This window comes from Uranotaenia lowii, chromosome 2 (genome assembly GCF_029784155.1).
Source record: "Uranotaenia lowii strain MFRU-FL chromosome 2, ASM2978415v1, whole genome shotgun sequence".
NCBI lineage: Eukaryota > Metazoa > Arthropoda > Insecta > Diptera > Culicidae > Uranotaenia > Uranotaenia lowii.
In genome coordinates, this window is record NC_073692.1 from 163,359,540 (window position 1) to 163,385,601 (window position 26,062).

A 26,062-nucleotide genomic window follows, 5' to 3' on the forward strand; every position below is an offset into this window, starting at 1 on the left:
AGTTGTTTTTCAAGTGGGAGGTGGGAATCAGTTTGGGAGTTTGATGGCAGTGAGTTGATGGAGAAGTGAAAAAATGAAATATGTAATATGCAATTATTAGTCAATATTGCATTTTTAAAATTTGAAATTTCTTCGAACAATTGGAATCATGGAAGATGTGCTGAATGTGTATGCGTGTGTTTTATGTGAAAAAAAATCGCCTACTATGTGCGTTGGTGCTGTTGCAGTGTATATTTGGTAAACGAGTAAACTGTGGGAATGGAGAAATACCGAGGAAGCGCCTGGGGCTCATACACTTTCCAGCTGTTCAACAAATAATTTTAATAAAGTGATCCCAAAGGAAAGCTCGCATGATTGGGGAAACTCATGCCGAATGAATTGAAAAGTTGAACAAATGTAAGGGCGATTTTTGCTTTACGCTTACAGAATAATGTGGCAGATCTATAAATGTTAGATGGGTTTTGAGGAAGTGATTGGTGAAGAAAAAGCAGCAAATCGAAAAGAGGGGTGCAGGGCTAATTTGGTACATAGTGGTTTTCGGAGACAGGGCAGTGGAAGTGAAGAGAAAAAAGGTGTTCAGAAAAGTTCATACGGATTTTCAATTTTATAAATTTTTAAACAGTTTTGGAGATGATTGAAACATTCATCCAGATAAACACAAACAGTGACACGAAACACATCCATCCACAACAGATCACACGAAGCCATGGTGCCGGGTATGACGAGCTTCGCATTGCAAATGAGTCTAAGAAGGTGGTCATACTTTGGTTAAACTGCGGTGAATCCGTGCACCCATGGTGGATTATCTACATACATACATACATACATACATACATACATACATACATACATACATACATACATACATACATACATACATACATACATACATACATACATACATACATACATACATACATACATAAATTCATTGAATCTGCTAGAAAGTGATAACTTCCGTACGACAAAGCTGAACTTTTACGAAAATATATGTCTATTATAATTTTATTTTTTTTTTGTTTCGACTATAGTCGTTTTACCATCATTATGGCATTCGCGACTTTATCAACGTTACAGTTGGCGGTTCGTTATTGAAAAACTCATCCGGTAAAACTGTGTTCGATATTTACTCTTGGGCTCGAACTCGCGAACATCTGCTCAGGAGACAACAGACTTGCCAACTGAGCTATATCACAAGCCCTGGTTTTATAATTTTATGGAATAATACAAAAGTTGGGCTTGCCATACTATGGAGGCAGTTCATCCATAAAAAAACCTTATCAAATCTTTTTTGAGATCTTCAATTTTCTCTTAAGATGTTAATCAGAGCTTAGATTTGAAGGTTCAATGATAAAAATCATTAATTTATCATATTTAACCTGTTATTTTAGGATGGAGGCATTTTACACTTCTAAGGTCCATTCAAATAAGAAACAAAAACCACACAACTTTTTGTTTCGAGCTTCTTTACGTATAATTTTTAAAAGTCTAAACTTTACATCAAAAGGTATCAAAACCTTGTTTGAATTTTTAATATTTTTTGAGTTGGTTTATTCATAAAATTCTTTCTTGCCTTATTTTTAAAGCGTTTCACCCTCAAAATGCAATGATTAGATATGTTTTCTTGTCAGCTATCCCGTCAAACGGCCGTAGGCGCATTTGACCCGATAGGCCCGATAGGAAACCTTTCCCCTTTTTTTTATAGAAATTCTAGCGTCTGCGGGTATTTTGTTACGGTTTTTTAATACTAGGGAGAGGGGAGGGGTTGATCACCCCGATCGCCTCCCCATAGGACCACGCATGTAACCACTACGAAACAAAAAAAAACATTTCATGGGATTTTCATCCTATTGGATAATTCATCCCAAAAAATATGGTGGGAATCAAACTCACTGCAATATCGCATCTCGGATTACCAGTTCGATATCCTACTCAGTGCACTATCTGAGTCTGTTGACAAACGAAAATTTATAATTACAACCCTTTTGCCACCGCTGATTATCAAATACATGAACGCACTAAGGGATAAGAATGGGGAGAATGGTGTGGAACAGAAACCAGAAGCAGCTTTCTTTTGCGCACAGCTCATCTTGGCTAGAGGTTTTTGTCGTCGGTGGAAAACAAAGAATGTTTTATTCTAATGCCGGTTTGCATACACACTAAGGTGCCCCAAATGGCCCGACATTTGAAAAAGTTATGCGCTGCCGGCTTAAATCGGTCCTAGGCCTAGTGCAAGGTCTCATGCCAAATTTGGACCAGATCGGATCACGGTAAGGGGTCGCTCAACGAGCCTAAAGTTTGTATGGGATTTCGAGACATTTTGTTCGGGAGGAACACGCAAACACGCAAACACGATTTTTAAAAGTTGCAACTATGACAAATATTTCATCCGAAGACTGCATTTCGATTCAAGTTAAAACACAAAAGTTATTAATCTTCAGAAAATAGTTATCTTTGTTAACCCTTCGTTTCATAAAGTAACAAATTTGCAACAATTAATGTATGGAAAAATGGAAAAATCGTATTTTATTTTGATTTTTTTTCTTGATGTACTCATCATTTTAAACTGTTTAAAATCATTTTTAAGGAAAAATAAAAAATCGTGAAACGAAGGGTTAAGGGTGGTATTCATCACTATGGATGAGAGTCATTTTGACGCAGCATTAACAGTGATGGATATCACCCAGAAAAAAGCTACCCCATTTTTAAAGTTTATGTAATAACTTTATGAAGGGTTAATCACCGTAATTTATACTTGTAGATTTAATTTATCGGCCTAGCGGTGAAAAGTGATGTCCTTTTTAGTAGGGACATCTAAAGATTATGAAGTGTTTTAATATAACTGGATAGAAGGTTAGATGAAATGAAAGATGTTGAAAATGAACGGGTAGAATTTATTTAGAAGCATATCATCATATATCAAATTTTTGCTCCTCACGGGCCTACTATGAAGCGGTAGATACAGATAGAGTCAAAAGAAGAAATTGATATTTGTTCCAGCCTAATCATACATTCTATATACCGTATACACTATCAATGCCTGAGACTATTGGGGTGATGTCGGCGGTACTACGTTTTATGCTTTACTTCCTGTTTTACTACCTTCTTCGTGGCATTCCTCACTCTTCAATTACTAATTCGAGGCATTTCCTGGCATTTTGCAAAGAAAATTTTGAATTTTGATTGTTTTGTCAGAAAATTTATGTTGAAACTCAAAAATCTGGAAATGTCTGGAAGAAATAACAGAAGTCTGGAAGTCTGGAAACCTTAAAAAATGTCTGGCAAAAGTCCAAAAAATCTGGAAGATCCAGAAAAAATCTGGAAGGTTGACATCACTGCCCACAAGGGAAAACTTGCAGTGCGGACGAACATTCGTGTGCACCGGAAAACCAAGTTTTAAGCAAATTGGCCCAGTCTCCTTTGGTTTTTACTAGACGTAATTTCACATATTAGAAAAATTATAATCTTATCTTTGTTATTAGAAACTTGAAGATAAAGAATCGATACAAGCGTTTATTCCACATCCCTTTCGTATTTTTCCAAAATGTATTTATTTTAAATAATATACATATACATATTTCGAAGTAATTGAAATGAGCCGAAATAAGACAGTAATTCATTTACTTTTAACTACCACACTACATATTTAGTATAGGTTTAATTTATTTGAATAGCTATTTGGCCCTTATTTTAAAAACCAATGCAATGTTATAAAAATGACTTTCGATAACTTACAAATGCAGTGATCTATAGTTTACTAAACCATGGGTACCAAGCTATTATAAATTCATTAACACCATTTCTAAGACCGTGTGGTGCGGTGCCGTTCCGTGAAACAGCATGTCCCTTACTTGTACCGGTGAAACGTAATTTCAATCCATTATCTGTTTTAACCACCATTTTCTCTCTGCCCCTCTCTCTCTCTCTCTCATTCAACCTTTGACAGCATTCATCGTCATTGTGGCGATGTTACGCACTTAACTGCTGGCAAATGTTCCTAGCTGGCGGTGCCCTGAAGCTTCTCGGTGATCTTTGCGCCCTGGTTGGACCGTTTTGCATATCCAATATCGTCGATTACATCGCAAAATCAGCTGCAGCTACATCTTCATCAGCAGGTCCCCTGAATGGGAATGGCAATGGGGACTCTGCCTCCACTGCCGAAGATGTTATTCCTTCCAATGACAACGACAGTTTCCATATCCTTCGTTTCGTAAATCAATCATCCTTCGACGGCAGCAGCAACAAAGTGGATGGAGCACATCCGGCAATGGCTTTAACCTGGTCGGATCTCCTGGCCAACGGGTGGTTTGTGGCCTTGCTGGTTCTGGTGGCTTCCCTAGCTCAGGGGACATTTTCACAGGCCAGCACGCACATCATGGATATGGAAGGGATCCGGTTGAAGAACGCTCTTCAGGGATTGGTTTATCGGAAAACTTTGCTGCTGAGCAGCAGCTGCTTCTATCAGGGTCCCTCGATGGGGAAGAAGAAGCCTGAGTCGGCTGAGGATGACGAAGAGGAAGAAGGTGAGTGGTTGGTGACAGTGAATCCAAGTTGAAAATTGGTGCTTTGTCTCGGATAAAATAGTGGCATCTAGGAAAGATTCATGTGGAAATCTGATGATACCTCCATTGAATGTGTTAAAAACAGTGTCTAAACTGTTATATAAATTTCATATAGTTTAGATTATTTTAACTTCGAAGGAGCTGACCCCGGTTAGATTCAGAAATCAATGGGATCGCCAGAATTCACTTAGTGTCCAAGAAAGCTGGAGTAAGAAGCTTCACGTTGCTTATAAAGTATATTTTCATGATATTTTTTAAGATCATGACCACAAGAAAAGTGACAATGTAGTGTTAAACCATACTTTTCAATCATTGAATGGTCAAAATTGGGTTAAGAAACACAAGATAAATTTTTAAAAATTGGATTGGAAGGTTCACGAAATTTGGCAAATTTTTGCATTTTTTTTATGTTCGAAATACGAATCATAGAATTTTTGTAGAATTTTCAAAGGTTGCTTTTTTCGTACCTTTTGTCAATATGCAATTTCTCAGATTTCTAAGACTTAAATTCAATCTTGCACTGGATTTTGAATACATTAACGCTTGATCAATTTATAATCACCAAAAAGGTAATTTCATACCAATTCTAGTGATGTAACTAGATAAGAACTGCGATACTTTAGAAAAATATGCCACAGTTACATTACGGTTCAGAAAAATATAAATTTTGTAAAAATAAAAGTGTCAAAATGACACTGAAGGTCTCATAAGGGATTTTTGACCTGGGCTTTCAAGGTGCGTCCATGAAAAAAATGTAATTATGCAAAATTAAAGATTTCAAGAATTCATTGGGGTCCCCGAAGCGTTTTTATGCAACCGAATAAAGTTTCAAGCCGCCAAACTTCTAATACTGTCATATAGACTCTCAAGAGCAAATTAGAGTTAACTAAGAGTGGTCAAAAGCAGTTATTAAAAAACTGTCGAGAACAGGAGAAAACTGGAAATGGACCCATTTTGAAAGACTTTCATTTTGGTAGCCTCAAAAAATCCATGTGTTTTTCGAATGATCTAAAAAATTATTGGCAGATAGCTCTAGGAGATAAGGGAACATTCTCTATTATGCACCATCTAAGCGAATGTAATCCATGAACATTTCGAGTAAAAAATATATGAACTCGTTAAGAAAGGTGTTTTCTATAAATGCCAATTCTCGTCATTTCTAACTGAACATAACTTAAATTCATTAAGCTAATTCAAAAGCCTTAATTAAAAAAAAGCTTTATCAAAAGCCTTATAATAAAATTGTGTGGTGAATTCATATTCATTACACGCCACAGAGTAAAACACATTTGAAAACAAGTGTAGACCGAAACCACACTAATGCTAAAAGACATTTTACCTGGATGGAAAATCAAATTGTACTAATCGTAATTAAAAAAATGGATAATTTTGTTCTAGCTGAATTAAGTATGCACGGTATGTTTCGTAGAAGGACTTAAAGAAAAAAAATACAGTGGCGCTAATTTTTGCATGGGCAGAAAGTAGAGCTTTTCCCGATTCATTTTTACCAAAAATTAAAATATTTGGTCGGTGACCCCCCATACAATTTTTTTTTGAAAATTTTCTATTTGGAATCTTAAAAAAATATACATATAATTTAAGGGTTTTTAAATTTCAGTGGTGCTTATTCTCTTAATTTTGACTTTCAATGTTTTTAAACTGAACTGGCAGCTCAACAATAATATAAAAAACTTTGAAAAATTTTCAAATATATATTAAACTTGTAACCGAGATATAAAAGTGAAGAAAATGGCATAAACTTATCTTTTAATCCTAAAATTGAAAAATCAGCTAGCAAATCCTGTCAGCAGTCAGTGAGGGTAAAATTACCTGAAATTATAAGAATTATCTGGAATGATTTGAATCCATTTGAATCCATTATCTTTGGATATTCTGATTGTGGAAACACTGGAGGGTATTTCATTAACGAAGCTCAATGATTAAGAAAATCAGTTAATACTAGGAACCGCTATAACTTTTTTGTGATAACGCTTATTGTGGAGCGATCTGGAGTATGAACTCTTTTCTTAATTTAAGCTTTTAAAAAATAAAAAAAATAAAAAGATATATGCACACTATTTCAATCACATATTGTAATCCATGTTATTGGCAACGCTTTGATAAGCAGTTGTCAAAAGCTACAGCTTAAAGAAGCTTAAAATATGAAACAACTAGACTTGCACCAAGTCCTTATTTTTGATGCTTCATGAAAAATTATTGCCAGTTTGGTATAAAAGTTACCACTATTCAAGGTTGAGTTTTTAGAAGAAAAAAAACTTGGTTAGGTAAAAGAGACAAAATATAAACCCGGAAGGGTTTGGATGAAACGACCGCAAATCGGCAAATATACAACAAGTTTGATTTTTGTAACAGTTGAATTACATCAGTTTATGTTTAAACAATTTTAATAAAAATATATCCAACTATAGTTATATATGTTTCAAAAACTGGAAGAAAATTGTAGAAATGTGTAAAAATAACAAGCAAAAATGTAATAAAATCCAGTTTTCCAGCCCCTGTGGCTATGCAATTAAAAAAAAAAACTGTTGAAAAATTTACTCCAACGATATTTTTTTTTCTTAGAACAAAAGTTGTTTTAAAGATGATATTTTGACGATTTTTCAGCGAAAAAAATCTGGCTTCCAGATGGTTAAAAAGATTCTCGCACATTTTTATCATTTTGAATCTATGTTTTCTACAGAACTGAAGCCAAACCAAATCAAATAAGGTTTTGGAAGTCAAAATGCCTCAATTGATGTCGCGGAGTTAATGATGTCAGACTTTCTTAACTTTTCATTGGGTTGGCCTGAAGGAGATTTGTGTTTTGAAAATTGATCCTAACGATAAGCCATTGGCCAGTGTTTAACACTGCATAACAAATTTCGTCGAGATTGCAGTTTGCTCTCGGAATTTCCAAAACATTTGAAACACGCAATATAACGGAGGAGTTTTTTTTTTTCAACTCTATTCTTATCGAACAAATAAAACTTGACTACAAGAATAAGAAACAACAAGATTAACTGAATTAATCGCATAATTGCGCAACAATCGTTGTCGTTAATATACCAAATTTAAAAAAAAAAACATTAATTAGTTTAAGGGTGGTCCAAAATAGGTCCAGAGGGTGGTCCAAAATAGAAATCCGGTGGTCCAAAATACCAACCAGAGTAATTATCGAAGAAACGCGTTTTTAGGCTTAAACTTTGTTACATTGCAACAAACGACGATATATTTCGAAAGAAAAAGCCTTGATCTTCGTAATGAAAGGATAAAGCAGTCAAAAACTGTAACATGCTTTTTTTTATTTTAGACAATAGCATAGCCACTTCCCAAAGCGGTCCAAAATAGGTCCGTTGCCCTACTAGACCTTGGATCAATTTAAGCTTGCAGCGCATAACTTTTTTAAAAGTCGGGTCATTTGGGAAACTCTAGACTAGACTGTATGTGTGATATTTAAGATACTTTTGAATTATATAAAAAATCAAAAACAAAGGAATTTTTATAAAAAATTGAAAAAAATCTTGAATCCATCTCTGTCGATAGGTTGTTAAACATAGATCTTCTATTACAGTTAACAAAATAAAAGACATTTGAAACAGTTAACAAGAAGCAAAAAGACCAGATCAAACTGCCTAAAAGTTTAACTTGATAAGCTCTTAAAAATTAGATTAATCTTTATTACTCTAGTTAGATAAATGGCTCCTTGAAGCGGTTCTATAATTGGTGTATTTTTCTCGTTTGCCAGTGCACAGTGGTCCAAAAGGGCTAAAAGTGGAACTTTTTTCGTAGCGCCTCTGTCTTTTATCTTATCTCTTAAGTGTCTTCAGAACATTTGCTTCTTCAAACATGCTTCATAACTTGAATGCATCAAAAGTTACTCAAAGTCCACTATAAAAAAATTGAAAACTCTAACTTTTTTATTTCAATAGATAAAGCTTTACTTTACGCTTCAAAGTTGTAGAATGCGTGAAAATATGATACTTTGTTGAATACATCAAAACTCTATCTCTTTTCAGAGCAGAGTTGTAAAGGTTTTATTCTGAAAGTAATTTAAAAGTTTTTTGTAAATTGCGACCCAGAGATGGGTCTTGACTCAAACATTCAGTCAGCGAAACTTTTTTTTTGTAGAGAAATGAATCCAACTTAGATGAAATTTCAGGGACTAGATAAGAGAAAGATAAGATAAGAGAAGTTATTTAAAAGTTAGTTTTTTAAACATAACTATAGTTAGAAGAGGATTTACATGAATAAGATGTTTTGAACATTAGTTGGGGCATTCAAATCACACGTTTTTCACAAGATTTCAACATTCTACGACGTTTTCTAGCCAACTTATTGCAACTTTAAGTTTTATTTTTACTCAACTTCACGAGCATTTATTGCAAAAACGTGCAAGTGAATTTTTAAAACTAATCAACCACATTGAAGCTTGAACTAAGTGCAACAAATTGGTGTTGTTGGCATTTGTCTCCACGCGCTTATATTTAATCACAACAAGCATATATTTGATGTGTTTTACGTGTTCCTATACAAAAAATGAAGAAATTGATTTCCAGGCTACGCAAAACGAAGGCAGCAGGCAGTTGAAAATAATTTGTGTATGGAAACACGTCATCCACTGCTTAATCTGTAAAAGTTTGAAAAGCCAAAACATCATCTCGGAGATGTCGTTTCAATCATAAAATATCTCGAGAATACGAAATTCCTGATAATTCTCTTGAAAGAATTATAGATTTTCTATGTTCGACGTATTTGAAAGTATGGCGACAAACGTGTTAATATCATGCCTTTACCAAATGATATTGCAAAATAATGTTGTAAGAAAGTTAATGCAAAATAAACTCAATCAGAAGGTGTGAGAGATGTAGAAAAAAAAATCAAAAGACTTACATACTTACATACATGTAAAGTAAACAATTCGCCGCCTCATTTTCATCTTATAAGAATCAAACAGATGATTGAACGAACATAAACATTATTTTCCACAGCCGTATTTTCTTGGACCTTGACATTTTCAGTGGGTTTTAACGCAAAAACAGATCCGATCCCAAACTGCCCGAGGAGCACAAAGGTGTACCACGTTTCAATTTGGATTTTTCCATATGTTGCCTTCGATTTCCACCCCTTAAGCAATATTTTCAGGCTCCAAAAAATAATTACAATTTTTCCGATTCCAGACTCGCCATGCCAGGAACAGTCGCAGGAAAAAACTCATCCACCCGATGGTTACATAACCGGAAGCGGTGAATCCGATGTACCGGTTACAACTTTGGCTGCAGCCACCACAACCACATCGTCGTCGTCGTCGTTAGCAACCAACAGCAGCAGCAGTGTCAAGGCCAAAATGTCCCGCACCGTACCGATTAGCGGTCAGCCGGAACCAGAAGGACCAGGTGTTTTTGCAGCAATGGCAAATGAAAACGCCGCACCGAGTTCACAGATTGAAATCCCACATCCGCCGGCCGGAAGTACGATGCTGGGACAGAATAAAGAGAAGGCAATGGCGGGGGCAACGGAAGAGATAAAACACAAACCGGCTGCTAGTCGCTCTATCGCAACCAATGATCGGCAACAGTTTGGCTGCGTTTTTACTGCTGTACCCAGCAAAAGTGATGCAGCAGCTGCTTTTGCTGGGACAGATTCCGGAAATGGACCTGAAAAAACAGATACAACATCAACAGTGGCAGCCCATCCCAGTAGTGCCTCGGTAATGGACTTGCCCAGGGAGAAAAAACAGGAAAAACCTGGAGAAAGAGACCAACAGGAAAGCAGCAGTAGTGGGGAAACACCAGAAGCCAACAGCAAACATGCGGGTGGGGATGCAGCTTTTGTGTTTCTGCCCGATGCTGGCACCATCACCAATCTGATGTCCGACGATGCTTTTAACGTAATGTCTTTCGTAAAGATTGCTCATTACGTGTGGGCGATACCGCTAAAGGTGAGTTTGACGCATTGCATTGTCTTTCGCTAGGTATTTTGTTTTTAATTGGCTTATACCTTACTGATCCGCCAGACTAGTAGGCGCAGTTTTCTAATGAAGGCTGAACAACAAGATAAAACAGTTTTGGATGCTGGGTGAATTTTGTTCTTTATCTAAGAAACGATCACAATACAAATCTTAAGAAATATTTGGGATAAAAAAAAGTGCGATTTCCATACATTTTTTGAATATTTGTATTTTGATTTTGATCGTTAAATGATGCAATTTTTTTTAAACTAAAATAAATCGATAATATAGTTTGTGAATATGAAGAATTGGGTACCAAAAGCTCATTTGAGCCCCCTGGTGATGAACGCTTACTGTTCTCAGCATATCTGGCAGCAAACAAAAAAAAAAAAAAAACATTAAAAACCAAAATGCGGACGAATTTTAATCATGCTGAGAACGTAAAAAATATTATTTACTCCGAGGAAGTATGAAAAAAAAATAAAAGAGAATTTTACTCAATGCATCTCAGTGGAAGAATATTTCTCTGAAGAGATCCATTTGGATGATTTACATATTAATTATTTATTTATGAGAATTGAGAATAAAAACAAAAACTAAATTATAAGGACTAAATTTACTGCTAAAAAAAATATCAAAATAAAAAAAATGCTAAATTAGTGGTTGGTTATTGGCTTAAGTTTACTTTGAAGTATTGTATTAGTTTGATCTTAAAAATGATTCTTGTCGATATCAGCGGTATTAAGTGGATATGAAGTTCACCTTTTCTCCAGGTTCAATCACCACCGGTAAGTTCTTCTTTTCTTTTCAGGTTCAGTCACAGGTAAGTATTTCTTCTTCTCGGTTAACTCACAGGTAAGTAAGTTTTTTCAGGTTTCACAGATGCAAGTCCAGGTAAGTATTTGTTGATAAAAACTTTATTCACCGTTTAGACTTCTAAAATGTTCACTTTAATTTCCTTTAATGTAAATAATTCACTTTATTTCTTAAATTACAAAATTTTCTTCTTCATGCAATAAACTTTAATACGATGTAAACCAAACTGATCTGCTGTGTCTCGCTGGCCAATCAGAATAGAGAACACGCGGCTGTCAGAGTCTTCCTTTTATGTTCCCTTTGGCGGAAGTGCAGCAAGCTTTACAGAAATGGTTGAAATTTGCGATTTTCCCTTTTCGCTCGAAGCTCCCCAGTCAATTATTATTTTACCTGACTTTTTTTAAACGTGTATTTATGGCAGTTAACTGACAGTTCAACTGTCGAAATTCTTAGTATTTGTGAGTTTTCAACTCTGAAATTGAAATCTGTCACACATACATCTACACTTAGTGTTGTTCATGCGTATGCTATTCAAACAAGATGAACCATGCTTCTGATTGTTCATCTTGTTCATGTTTTTTTTTCCTGCAAACGCATGGAAATTTTAGTCTTTTGCTTGCATGGCCGCTGAGCTACAGCTCTCTAGGATTTCTTGAAAATCAGGTAAGAGGATGCATTAAACACAGTACAGTAGTAGCTTTTTACTTTAAAAAGAACCTTTTTTGTTTATTTATCATGTACAGAATTCCGTAAAAAGCCCTCAGCATCCGATCGAAATAGTCACCAGTGAGGACGGCATGTGTGACTCACAATGCTCCGGATTAATAATCGGAAACTCTATCTATGCGTAGTGTACGTGCCTCCTGATCGTTCTGGCGACCTGGTTTTAGCAGAGTCCTTTTCGCATTGCCTGTCTAAAGTCAGCTCCTTTTGCTCTCCTGAGGATGACATACTTGTCATTGGCGACTTCAACATGCCCGGTCTAAAATGGTGCTCCTCTCGAAGTGGCTTTCTGTTTCCAGATCCTGTGCACTCTTCGATCTCGGCATCTTCTAGCATATACTTAGACGCCCTGAGTACAGCGACTCTACGTCAGATAAATAATATCGAGAATGAAAACGGACGTATGCTCGACCTCTGTTTCGTTAACGAAGGTTTCTGGATTCCGACGATTGACTTAGCTCCCGCTCCCCTTGTCAAAGCTGTTCCACATCACCCAGCCTTAGTGGTCTCTTTCGCTGCTGCAAGGAGATATGCTCCAGTAAAGAAAACGGCAACCTTCTATCAAGATTTCAAGAACGTGGATTTCGAAACTATATCTCTCGTTCTTGAGTCCATCGAATGGGAAGTTGAGCTCGATCCTTCTGATCCAAATGCAGCTGCTGAGACTTTTTCGAACATTCTCAACTACGTTATTGATCGCCATGTTCCGAAACGTAGGGTAGCTACTGATCTACGGGCTCCCTGGGTCACTAAAGAACTGCGGCGACTGAAGACGGCCAAGAAACGTGCATTCCGAAACTACAACAAGCACAAATCCCCTTACACTAAGGGAGAATACCGCAAACTAAACTCTGCTTATAAAAAAGTCAGTAAGCGTAGCTACTTGAATTATCTAAATCGGTTACAAAGGAATTTCAAGATCAGTCCGAAATCTTTTTGGAAGCACGTAAAAAATCAACGGAAAGAACCAGGGCTTCCGTCCTACATGTTCCTCGACAGCGACACAGCGAACTCTGATCCAGAAATTTGTGAACTTTTTGCCGAGAAATTTTCTAGTATTTTCACAACTGGGGGAATTTCCTTGGAGCAACTGGCCAGAGCTGTACTGAATATATCACCCCTAGGGTCATCTTTGAATGGTATTCTGGTCGACGATGCAGCCATCCTAAAAGCGACAGCTAAGCTAAAAAATTCATCTTCTACGGGCCCGGACGGTATACCAGCTACCTTTCTGAAGCGTTTTATGCCATCTTTACTGACACCTATCAGGCATATCTTTCAATCATCGCTGGACGGTGGAATCTTTCCTTCATTGTGGAAAGAAGCTCACATGTTTCCTGTCCACAAAAAGGGAGATAAGAGAGACGTGAGCAACTATCGTGGAATCTCCGCTCTATGCGCGATCGCCAAATTGTTTGAACTAGTTGTTTTGGATCCCATTTTCTCATTTTGCAAGCATCACTTCTCCAACGATCAGCACGGGTTCATGCCTAAAAGATCCACGACTACAAACCTACTGAGCTTTACATCGTTCGTGCAGGACAGCTTTGCCAAGAAAAGTCAAACAGACGCCATTTACACAGATCTTTCTGCTGCGTTCGATAAGGTGAACCATGAAATTGCAATCGCAAAACTCGAACGTTTAGGCTTCTGTGGTTCACTACTGGATTGGTTCCGGAGTTACTTAATGGGACGAAAGTTATCCGTTCGTACTGGTGAATCCTTTTCCAGGCAGTTCGTTGCTTCTTCAGGAGTGCCTCAAGGAAGTCATTTGGGACCGATCATTTTCGTGATCTATTTTAATGATGTACTCTCGCTCCTCGGTGGCACAAAGCTCGCTTATGCCGATGACCTGAAACTTTTTCACACTATAAACGGCCAAGACGACATCAACTTCCTCCAACAGCAATTCACCGCTTTTGCTCACTGGTGCGATATCAACTGCTTGCCCTTGAACCGCAGTAAATGCTCGGTAATATCGTTTACCCGTAAGCGGCATCCTCTTCATGCAGAGTACATCCTCGGAGACCAAACCATCATCCGGGTGGACCATATCAACGATCTGGGCGTTATTCTCGACCGAAGGCTGGAGTTTAAGATTCATACGAACTATGTTGTCGACAAAGCTTCTCGAAACCTTGGATTCTTGTTTCGTATGGCCAAAGATTTCAAAGACGTATACTGCCTGAAAAGTCTTTATTGTTGCATAGTTCGTTCTATTCTCGAGTACGCTTCAGCTGTTTGGTGCCCTTTCTACCAAAACGGAGCTGAAAGAATCGAGGCTATCCAGCGGCGTTTCTTGCGGTACGCTCTACGACACTTAAACTGGCAGGATCCGTTTCGTTTACCAAGCTATGAAAGCCGCTGCCGTCTCATAGGCTTAGATACGCTTCAAGCACGCCGAAATGCAACACGTGCTCTAGTTGTAGCGGACCTTCTAACATCTAGAATCGACTGCCCCGAACTGTTGGAGGCCATACCTCTCAGCGTACGACCCCGAGGATTACGAAACCAGAACCTGCAGCTCTACGTTCCGATTCGCCTGAACAATTACGGGTCTAACAGCGCTTTCATCGGCATTCTAAAAACTTTTAATCGGTTTTCCGAACATTTCGACTTCGACGTCTCAAGGAACGTATTCCGAAGAAAAATTTTAAGTGTATGAAGTATTGTGTAGTCTTATGTTGATATTAATTTTAATTTGTTAGTTAGTAATCATTAGGATCAACATGTGATCCGTTGATGTTTTTAAACAATAAACAATAAACAATTAAACATTCGTCGACTTTCCAAGATGCTCGGGATGCCATCGGGTATCGAAGGATCTACGGAGCCCCCCATCCAGTGGTAGAAAAAAATGAAATAGCGGCGGTGCAGGCAGCAAACTTCATTGGAATTTTCGGTGCTACGTGTGCAGCCGTCGGAGGAACTACATGTTATATATTTTATAAATTAAAAAGTGATTACTGTTGATGAGTTCATAAAATGAAAATAAACGAATATCTTTAAACTTAAGAAATTTTTATTTCAATTTTTTTTTTGAAAATTGTATTAGCGGTAGTACAGGTTTTGCGTTCACACACACATGTACACGTAGCCGTCCGTTCACACACACATGCACACATGGTCACCGGTCATTTAAACTGTCATTCTGGATCGCAAAATTCATTCCAAGTAGAATTGGTTGGGCCATTTTCCACCTGGCTGCAGGTAGAAATTCTACTAGAATTCTACTAGAACTGCTACTAGAATTCTAGTAGCCCTAGTAGAATAATTATTAAGCGGGTCGATTGTTGACGGACGAGGGGTACGGTAAATTGCTGCTATGTTGATTTCAGAACTAGATGGCGCGCTTTGTCAAGTTTTTCTTCGTACCTAACAATTCTATTGGAATTGTTTTTTTATATCTTCTGGAAGGCTGTTGAACTTTATGGGACCAATGAGAGAAATTCGACGTTGACTAAGACAAGTAAAAGCTGTGCTGCGCACAAGATGGTGAGATTGACAGGTATCATGAACTCTTCGGCCCGCACCCAGCCAATAACTCGAATTGTTTACATTTTGCGCATAAGCCCTTTTAAAAATTCACGAATTGTTTCACAATATTCACTCAAAATCGATCATTTTTGCACTTCTATGTTATACCCATGGCCGTAGGAACGGGGGGGGGGGGGGGGAAGGGGGGTTTGAGGGTTAAACCCTCCTCCCCATGAGGATACAATACAGTAAGCAAGGTATTCTACACTACACTCATAATTTTAAGTTTAGAACCAAATTATGATAATAGAATAAGGTTAATCGAGAGTAACAATCTAAACTAAAAACTTATGCCAAAACCTTAAAAATCCATCCCAAGCCCAAAATTCTGCTACACTTTTTAAAAATTTTCTCACTTGTTCATCTAAATTCAGGTCTGAATATTAAATTTTGATAAATCCATTTCAGAGGTTCTGATTCCATAATTTCTATAACCAGAATTGTATTCCTATTTTCGTATTTTGGATTCTGTATCCAGTTTAGGATTCTAGAATTTCAGTTCAAAGAATCTTAAAAAATTAGAAATTAAGCTGCTTTGAAACCCTGGATCAAATTTATTTTAGCATTTCATATAAAATTTAAATCATGTTTTTCGAGATCATATGCATTTTCGATATTATCATTATAGTTTTCAAATATGAAAAAAGAGAAATTTAGTTTTATATTCGAATTCTTAAAGAACTTTGAATTTGAATATAAAACTAAATTTCTTAATTCTTACATACAATTAAAATAAATCAAAGCTTCGAAATGGCAATCCAGAATTGAAAAGTATGATGTAGATCTTTGTAAATTCATGTTATTAGACTGATTCACAATACAGATTAAAAATAAATTATTTAAATAGTGAATTTAGATTGAACCTGAACTACCGAATTTAAATAATAGATTAATGAATGAGGGCTCTAAAACTCGGTTCATAAAATACTTATCTTTAATAAAATTTGGAAATCGTATTTTTTGATCAGAAATCTTATGGAAATTCGGATACAGCTTCAAAGCGCAATTTTTGAATTCAGGTTCAGAATTTGGATTCAGAATACAGATTCAAAATTCAGAAAAAGGTTTAACTTGTAAATAAATTTAACAATCTACATAAATTGTGGAAGAATTTAAGAGATCATGAACTGAACAGATTGCGGACCAAATACAAGATATCTAATTTTTTTCGCTTGCCTACAGAGTGCTACACTTTGAAGTATAACTCAAAGGACCGAATTTGAGTGTTATATTTTAAACGAAAAAATTTGAAACAACTCAATACAAAGCACAACATTAAACATAGCCGTAGTTAAAAAATGCTAAATTTGTAAAATTTGATCCAAGGATTTCTGAGATATAGAATGCCAAATTTAGGTGTTTCTAATCATAGATTTCTTCCTGGTCCCTAATGTTGCTTGTTTATTAAATTTCCAGAATCCAATTTTATCACATATAAAAGGTAGACTTTTATTTCTTTGTATTATCTGAAAAGTCCACATTTTGTTTATCCACAGGGTTTTTATTATCGAATTAATTCTTTATGAAAAATATTTGCTGTTAAAGAAACATCTTCACCCACAAAATCTGAACTAAATACTTAATTTTCCCAGTGTATTGTTAAACGTTACTAACACAGAATTCGCCATTTAATTTTTCAGAAATCAATAATTAAATTCAAATTGCTAGTTTAATATAGATATTTGAGTAACGGGAAGTGTTGTGTTAAGTTTTGTAGGATGAGGTTTTTAATATTCGATTCATGACGTTTGAATGACGCTTTTTAATTGAGCATACTAGTGACAAGCGATAAATCGCAATGTGTAAATATTGCAGTTTTTTTTAAAGCCAATTGTCAAACTTAAATCATTAATTTGGATCAAGTTTGCATCAAGGGAATTTGATCCGAAAATATGATAATTTTTATCTCTCAATTTTTTTTTTAAATTTGATCTATTTTCATCAAAGGTTAAAATATTTGAATTTGCAAAATACTCTGAAAAATTGGGCTGGTTATACATATATGAGTATAGAATAGGAAATTTTAAAGAAAAGGGAGACTCTCCTAAAAAAGCTTATTTTATGCACAAATCAACTAAGTCTTAATTAAAGATGAAAGCGAATTTAGCTCACATTTAAGGTTCAGGACCAATCTTCTTAAGTAACAATTTGTTATGAAAACTTTTAATGTCAAAGTACTTAAAAATTAATAATCATATAGTCACATACATATTTCTTTTGTATTCCTGAATTGTTGGGCAAAAAATCATAGGTAAAAATCAGCCACCAAACCCCTTCCCCCCCATGAGTCGGTTCTTCCTACGGTTCTGGTTATACCCCTTTGGCTATGACGGCTGTCGAATCCCGGATGGCCCATTTCAGGGTTCATCCGAGATTAATTAATTACTGTCGTAATTGATCTCTAGATACTGGAGAGCTCAATTATGTTAGCAATAACTGTCGCTGATGCTGAAAGCTTGCCTCTCTAATAGCTTTCATGGTGAGAGAGCAAAGATGCTGGGATGCCACATTCTCCCCTTTATCAATATTTGATTTTAATATTATTTATCTAATTTTTTTCGTTGCCATAGTCTAAACCCGGCTTACTATCAGATGTTATGGGCCCGTCTATTTTGTTTTTATTATCAATTTATTATACGACGGCTATGGGCTAGAACCCGACTTACGATCGATTTACTATTATTTAGAAAAGTTTTTCCTCTCAAATTATTACCCTCACTAAGCCTGTTAAGCTTGCCCAAGTGAGGCTGTAGCTGTAGGAGATAGCTATTGCGGATGCTGAAAGCTTGCCTCTAAAATAGCCTTCATGATGAGAGAGCAAAAATAAAGAGTGATACGGTAAAATTTGTTCAAGGGAAAACGCGTCTAAATCGGTGAAATCGTTTATTTAAAAAATCAAATTAAATTTCTTTTTCAAGTTAAATTAGTATAAAATTCAGGAAAACTATTCAGTTAAGCTTCCGCTTTTCCCAATCCGAATTGCCGGGCCTTACGCTTAACACCTGCCATCAGATTTTATACAGCCACCTTGTCCACCTTTTTTGCCGCAGAAAGCCAGTTTGCCTTGATCTGCTGCTCGTTCTTAGAAGTTTTTTTGGTCTTCTTTAGGTTCCGCTTGACAATAGCCCAGTATTTCTCAATTGGGCGGAGCTCTGGCGTGTTGGGAGGGTTCTTGTCCTTGGGAACCACCTGCACGTTGTTGGCGGCGTACCACTCCATGGCCTTTTTACCGTAATGGGAAGATGCCAAATCCGGCCAAAACAGTACGGAACAACCGTGTTTCTTCAGGAAACGCAGCAGACGTTTATTCAAACACTCTTTCACGTAAATTTCTTGGTTGCCAGTCCCCGAAGCTTTGAAAATGCTGCTTTTCAAGCCACAGGTACAGATGGCTTGCCAAACCAGATATTTCTTCGCGAACTTTTACAGTTTCATGTGCTTGAAAATATCTGCTACTTTTCCCCCGCCTTTTGCCGTATAGAACTCTTGTCCCGGAAGCTGCTTGTAGTCGGCTTTGACGTAGGTTTCGTCGTCCATTACCACGCAGTCAAACTTCGTCAGCATCGTCGTGTACAGCCTCCGGGATCGCGCTTTGGCCGTCGTATTTTGTTTAGCATTGCGATTTGGAGTCACTACCTTCTTGTAAGTCGATAGTCCGGCTCGTTTTTGGCTCGATTTAGGGTTGTAGACGATACACTCAGCTTATTTGCGGCATCTCGGAGAGAGAGGTTAGGGTTTCGCTTGAAACTAACGGCAACTCTCTTTGTCGTCTCAACGGCTTCCGGTTTTCGATTTCCCTCCGATCCATGGCTGTCGACAAACGTTCCCCAAACACTTCAATTACATTTGTAACGGTTGATTTGGCAAATTTTAGCAATTTTGTCAGCTTTGCGTGCGAATAGCTCGGATTTTCGCGATGCGCTAGCAAAATTTTGATACGCTGCTCTTCTTCCTTGGACGGCATTTTGACAACTGAAAAGGGAATTCCAAATTCAAAATAGGAGCAACATTCTACACTCACACCTTCAAAATGAGGGGTGTTCAGGTTTTTTAAATGCAAATCTGAAAGAGATACGTCAAGTTGATGTTGACCAAATTTTGACCGTATCACCCCTTACTGGGATGCCACAACGGCCTCATTTCTTCTTTTGAGATTTTAAATTTCTTTTTATTTTATTTTATTATGTTTTCGCTTGTTTGAACCTGGGGGCGGAAAGCTGAATTATAAAAGAAAAAAAATCGTTCAAACGTCAGTATCCCAGAACTCATCATATAATATATTAGGAAGAATTGCCGGTGTACAAGGTTCTATTCAACAATCAGTTTGATGGATGATTCAATCAGTATTGTGCGATTTCTGACGCATTCTCAATTGTTATAAAGTTTTTTCTAAGTATATGTCATGATTTTAGGGGAAACTGGGGCAATTGGGGTTGCTCTCAATAACTGAGTTCTAAACGATGTCTTTCATTAGATTGAACAGTAAGTAACAGTAAGTTTATTTTTTTTAAACTTTGCTGGTGCTTTCTCATTTGGATATTTTAAATTAAATTGCATGAATTTATGAATAAATTTATGGGTAATTGAAGGAAATGAAACCTATCTCTATCTTAACCTAATGCTAAGCGGTGTCGATCATTCAATTGGGCAATATGTTTAAAAACTGATTCAATCACTTTTGTGCATTTTTTATGCTTTCTCGTTTGTTACCACGATTTTTTGGTACTTATTATTTTAGGGTAAGTTGGGGTGATTGCCCAAGTAACACAGATCAAGCTTACTAGCATTTCGATGTTTTATTATGGTTTTATTATGGCTTTTTTGTGCAGCTCGTTTTATGACGGCTTTATTATGGTTATGCAAAATGCTTATAATCTTGAATCGACCATATGTTTTCAGATAGTTTTGAAAACGCTCATAAATCTTCCATTAAACATATTTTTTTGAAATTAATTTGCGGCTTTATCGGTGAGGGTTAAAGAGTTGAAATGAAAGACGGATAGAATATCAGAAGAAAATTCTAAGGTGGTGAAAAGAGCGAAGAGCATTTGAAATAGAAGTTTGACCACATACTAAATTCTTTGTCCCACACCAATTTACTGTATTGAAGAAGTAGTACCCAATAAAGAAGGCACTACGTTTTTCGATACAATAAATTATGGATGGTTCGACCGCCTTGTGAATGCACATGTGTCGAACGGACCAAGCTTCTATTTCAAATGCTCTTCGCTCTCTTCACCACCTTAGAATTTTCTTCTGATATTCTATCTGTCTTTCATTTCAACTCTTTAACCCTCACCGATAAAGCCGCAAATTAATTTCATAAAACAAACTCACGGTGATTTCTCTTCTTAAATTAAACATACTGTTTTAGTTATTTAGAAAGGGTTAGGAATGCTATGTTTAAACTATAATAAAACACAAACTTAGAAGTTTGCTCCAAGCTTTCTTTTGCATGTTCTATAATAGCACTCAGTGCCTGATTGTTAAACCGCCATATAACTTAGTGACACATATTTGAATTGGAATTCCCATTTTTACACAGTTTTGATAAGTTCTGTGTGTTGATTTTGAGTTAAAATGATGAAAAATTATAAAAATCTATGAAAACATCGAATTACCGGAAGTGAAATGAAAAACTCTACAATATGAGTATTGAGTGAAAGGGTTCAAATAGGAGGAACAAAATTTGTTGCTTGACGCCATCATTAATACAAGATGGCGGCTTCCGCTTTTATTTTCAAAGTTGTAAATAACTGAAGATATCATGAAACCGTCACAATATTGTTATAAGGTGATAGTAATAAACGAGTAGAAGTCGAATTTCGTTGTCCGTCGTTATCTTTAATTCCAAGATGGCGCTACCACTCAACTTGAAAATACTGTAAATGACTGAAAATCGCCTCAAACCCTTACAATATGGGTATTAACTGAAAGATATGAACCAGTAAAAGTCGAAGTTCGTTATTTGACGCCATCCAAATTCAAGATGGCGGTTTCCGCTGAACTTTAAAATTTTGTATATGACTTATAATCGTATGAAACCCCAACAATATTGGTATTGGGTAAAAGGGCTAAACGAGTAGTAGTCGATTTTCTCTTTTCGCTTTACTCTGAAATGCTGTAAGTGACTCAAAATCGCACAAAACAACCACAATACAGACCCCGATCGTTTTTGACAACATTCGATTTTGGCAACATCCGATTTTGGCACATGTCCCTAAATCAAACAAAAAACAGAAACAACATTACTTGATAGTTTTTGCTATAATAGGACCAATACAATTTAGACATATTAGCATGATAGACATAATACAATTACATAAATAACAAATATGGCATAACACAAAAACTATCGACAATACACGAAAAGTGCAAAATGCATCAAAAACACGATAAAAAAGTACTAAGTAAAAACAAAGTTGGGAAAAATCGTTCGTTTTGAAAACACAAAATGATCTAGCGGGTTGCCAAAAACAATCAGGGTCTGGTTCTTCTAGTTTATCCCTTTCAACGAATACCAATATTGTGAAGCTTTCGTGCGGTTTTTAGTCTTTTGCTGAATTTTAAAGCTCAGTGGAAGCCGCCATCTTGGATTTCAAGATGACGCTTGATAGCGAAATTTGTATTCTACTCGTTGATCCTTTAAAACTTATACCCATATTGTGGAAGTTTCATGCGATTTTCAGTGATTAACAGCATTTTAAAGTTCAGCGGATGCCGCCATCTTGAATTTCAAGATGGCGTCTGATAGCGAAATTCGACTTCTACTCGTTTAGCCCCTTCACCCAATACCAATATTGATAGGGTTTCATGCGATTTCAAGTCATTTACAACATTTTAAAGTTCAGCGGAAGCCGCCATTTTGGATTTCAAGATGGCGTCAGACAACGAAATTTGACTTCAACTCATGATTTATTTAACGGGTGATTAACAACCAATCCGTTTTTATTTAAAATGTCTGTCCTCATTTACTGTACTAAGGATTAACAACTCAGAAATGAGGAACTTATCCTAAGCGTGTAAATGGTTGGCTTGCGAGAGAAACGTCAAATCGTAGCTTTTTTTGGGGTCATCATTAAACCATAATAAAACTTTGAGTTGACTCACGCCATGTTGGTTGCAAAATCGAAGGGCACAAAATGACGCCATGTTGATGGATTCACAATGCAAGCATTGGAAAATATTTTTTCAGGCCTATTTTCCATCAATTCCATCACGATTGACCATCAGATTTGACGAGGCGCATTTTTTTAAAGATACTATTTAATACACATTTTACCTAAAATCTTGACTGGCAGTACAAAAGAGGCTCATAATATGGTTAAAACATTGATATTTTGGCTATTAATTTTACCAGACCATATCTCAATAATGCAAACATCATTCATCAACCATTACGGTTGCTGGAAAAAATAAAAATAAAACTCCGAGAACCCTAACATGTTTAATCCTAACATGTTTAATAATAGCTTTTTAAAAGCTTTGGTGACCAACATTGATGACCAACAATGATATGTCATGATGACGTTTCTAGGGTAGGGCCAAATAGCCTAATTTTGGCTTTATTAGAGTCCAGGTGATGTTATAGAATGCGCTTTAGCTTTTTTTGAAGATTAATGCTATAGTCTAAACGAAATTTTGCTGACCATAATAAAGCTAAAATTGTTACTTGGATGAGGCTCTTCTCGTAAACTTAACACTAAGCGGCCCAAGCAACCAAAAGTCGCGTTTTTACTTAAAGATGGAACTCCAAAGTTCACATTTGGCTGAAAAAATGTTTTACGGGAACTTTGAAAGGTTAAACTATCGATAACGGAACTTCCAAGCGCTTTTAATGGAACTTCTTTAAAGAAGGTCGATAACGTTCACGTAACATTCTAAAACGCACCATTAAGGTACTTGAAGGTGTTTTAAAGAACCTATATGGGAATTCTAAGCGACATGTAAAAAATGTCTGCCAACTTCTTGTCATGGTATTTGTTTTGTTTATATTTATATTTACAAATGGAATTCAAGATTTTTTTGAATTTTTCTTATAAATGTTAAGATATTCGAATAAATTTTTGATGATGAGAATTTATGTTTAATTATTTATACTGAAAGTCCTTGAAACGAAATAAGATGCAATCTATTGGCCAACCCATTCAATCATCTCAAATGACATTAAGTTTAAATACTAATTATTACAGTGGCAATGAACTATTGCTGGATTGGTCCAGACGCTGGTGAGTTTCATTGCAACCTAGAGAGCAGCGGTTCAATTCTCTAGGCGTAAGCAGCTTTTGTAATAAAAACAATATAATTAAAACCAATGGGATGGACTATGATAGACCGGCAACCTAGCTATCTGACATCTGGTTGTCAGAGCAATCTGTCAATCGAATTTTTTTTCGGCGCGTTAAAGTTTCTTGACATTCTCTTAGAAGCTGAATAGCGTTCTCTACAGCCACCTAAACGAACTTGAAAGTAGCTTCAAGAACTTAAATTTTGGGCTGATAAGCATTCTCTTCAGACACAAACGAGAGCTGATTAAGCTTCTATGAACCTTTTTGAGGGAATTCTGGTTGCTTAGGGGTGTACATCATTCAATTCAGAAATGAATTTTACACCTGTTTCAATGATTTTTTCTGCATTTTCTGATGCATTGCCATTTGTTATAACGATATTTTTCAACATATCGCTCGATGTTAGGGGAAATCGGAGTGACTGCGGCTATTCTCGTAAGCTGACCACTAAGCGGTGTACATCAATCGATTTAGAGACCAATTTTACACTAAATTACTTGATTTTTGCATTTGATACGTGAATTGCTCGATTGTTACAGTGAAAAATTTTGCAAAAATGTGTGCAAAATTTAAAAAAAAACTAGAGGAAGTGTGGGGTATTTAGCCGTCTCTATTCATTCTAGTGCAAAAAAGCGACACGATTAGCTAGAGGAAAGTCGAGAATTCCATAAAGATGGTAAAACGGCTATAGTCGAAAAAAAAATTAGCTAGAGTAGAAATTAATTCCACAAAAGTGATTATTCATGATAAAAAATTGTTGGATTACACTTTGTTTGGCTGCATTTCTTTGAAAAAAATCTTATGTTTAGGGAAAAAAGGCAATACGAGCCACTTGTCGTAGTCAAAACAAAAATTGGAGTATACCAATCGATTCAGCCGACATTTTTACATAAATAAGTATGGTTTTTATGACTATTTTGTTGCAAGGTAGATATCTACAATCGGAATTATGGCACCCGAAAAATAGGGGAAATCGAGAAAAATGAGGCGTTCCGAGTCTTTTAATCAGGAAGCGGTGTAGACCATTCCAATCTTCGTATTTTTTTGCATAATAAACTATAGTTTTCCTAAATTTAGTAGGGGAGAGTGGGGAAACGTGGGCCACTTTTAATATCTCAGATGTGTGTTGATATAAAAATCTCAAACCAACTGTCATCGCCGTCGCTTTGCGTGCGTGTTGTTGACTGAAATACGCATCTTATGCTTCTTTTATTTATCAAGCTATAAAAAGTTAGAAAAATTTACTTACCTAATTTAAAAAAACACCCGCTGATTTCATCGATGGGGAACCTAAAGTGCATAACAAAAATATGCTCATACGCTCATGATCTTAGTTTTGTCATGATCTTTCACGTGGAAAAGGAATTTTTGATGAAACATCAATAAGTCACACAAACGCAACCAATTTGCAAATCATAGCTTGTGGGGAATCGTGGGCCACACATCTTGAATCACCTACATTTTTATTTTTTTTATACACATTCAGAACTTAAAATAAGTTTTACCTTTCTGTAAACATTTTTCCATCCTATATAAGAAATTTTGCCAAAACGTTCGCGAGCCAGGTTTTGGAATCTATGCGATCATACACAGCTTTTTTTTTATTTCATCATCTGAAAATAACGAAATGAACTAGGAAATCACAGTTTTGGGTCAACTCATAAACTTTGCATGTTATTTGGTAAATTTGGATTTGGTGGCCCACGATTCCCCACCATTTTTCAAAATCCAAAAAATATTGCTTTTCCTCAAACAGTCAGAATTTGGGGAAAATAACTTATTAAAAAATTAAAAAAAATACCTTATGATACCTTGATAATGTAGAAAACCATACCATTTTTTATTTTCATTTTATCTTTTATATTAAAGAAGTTATGGGAAAAGGAAAAAAAGTGGCCCATGATTCCCCGCTCTCCCATACTGTTTAGGCGATCGTGCTAGGTTCCTTCTCTTGATAAAAAATCCCTACTGTGCGTTGATGCGTGAAATGCTCTTTTGACTGGTTCAGCTCATCTATTCGAGTTTTTTACGAGCGATAAAAGTTTTTGCAAAACAGTTTTTTATTCGAAAATTGAGACTTTGTTATTCTAACATTTTGTTGTTGTAAAAGTTGCAATCAGCTAAATGCAAGTTTTTGGAATTTTCGTAGAACAATAAGAATAACCGTCAAAGATATATATTCCAATTCT

At 36.1% G+C, this 26,062-nt stretch overlaps 1 protein-coding gene across 12 annotated transcripts in view; it reads left to right on the forward strand.

Annotated features, from left to right (window-relative positions):
- LOC129741933 (ATP-binding cassette sub-family C member Sur) overlaps positions 1-26,062 on the forward strand; it is a 373,059-nt gene that overhangs the window by 157,810 nt on the left and 189,187 nt on the right. For all 12 annotated transcript variants that reach the window (XM_055733758.1, XM_055733747.1, XM_055733756.1 and 9 more), the window contains exons 6-7: positions 3,947-4,523; positions 9,740-10,500. In XM_055733758.1, the coding sequence (XP_055589733.1) occupies positions 3,947-4,523; positions 9,740-10,500 (1,338 nt within the window). The remainder of the gene's footprint in view (positions 1-3,946; positions 4,524-9,739; positions 10,501-26,062) is intronic.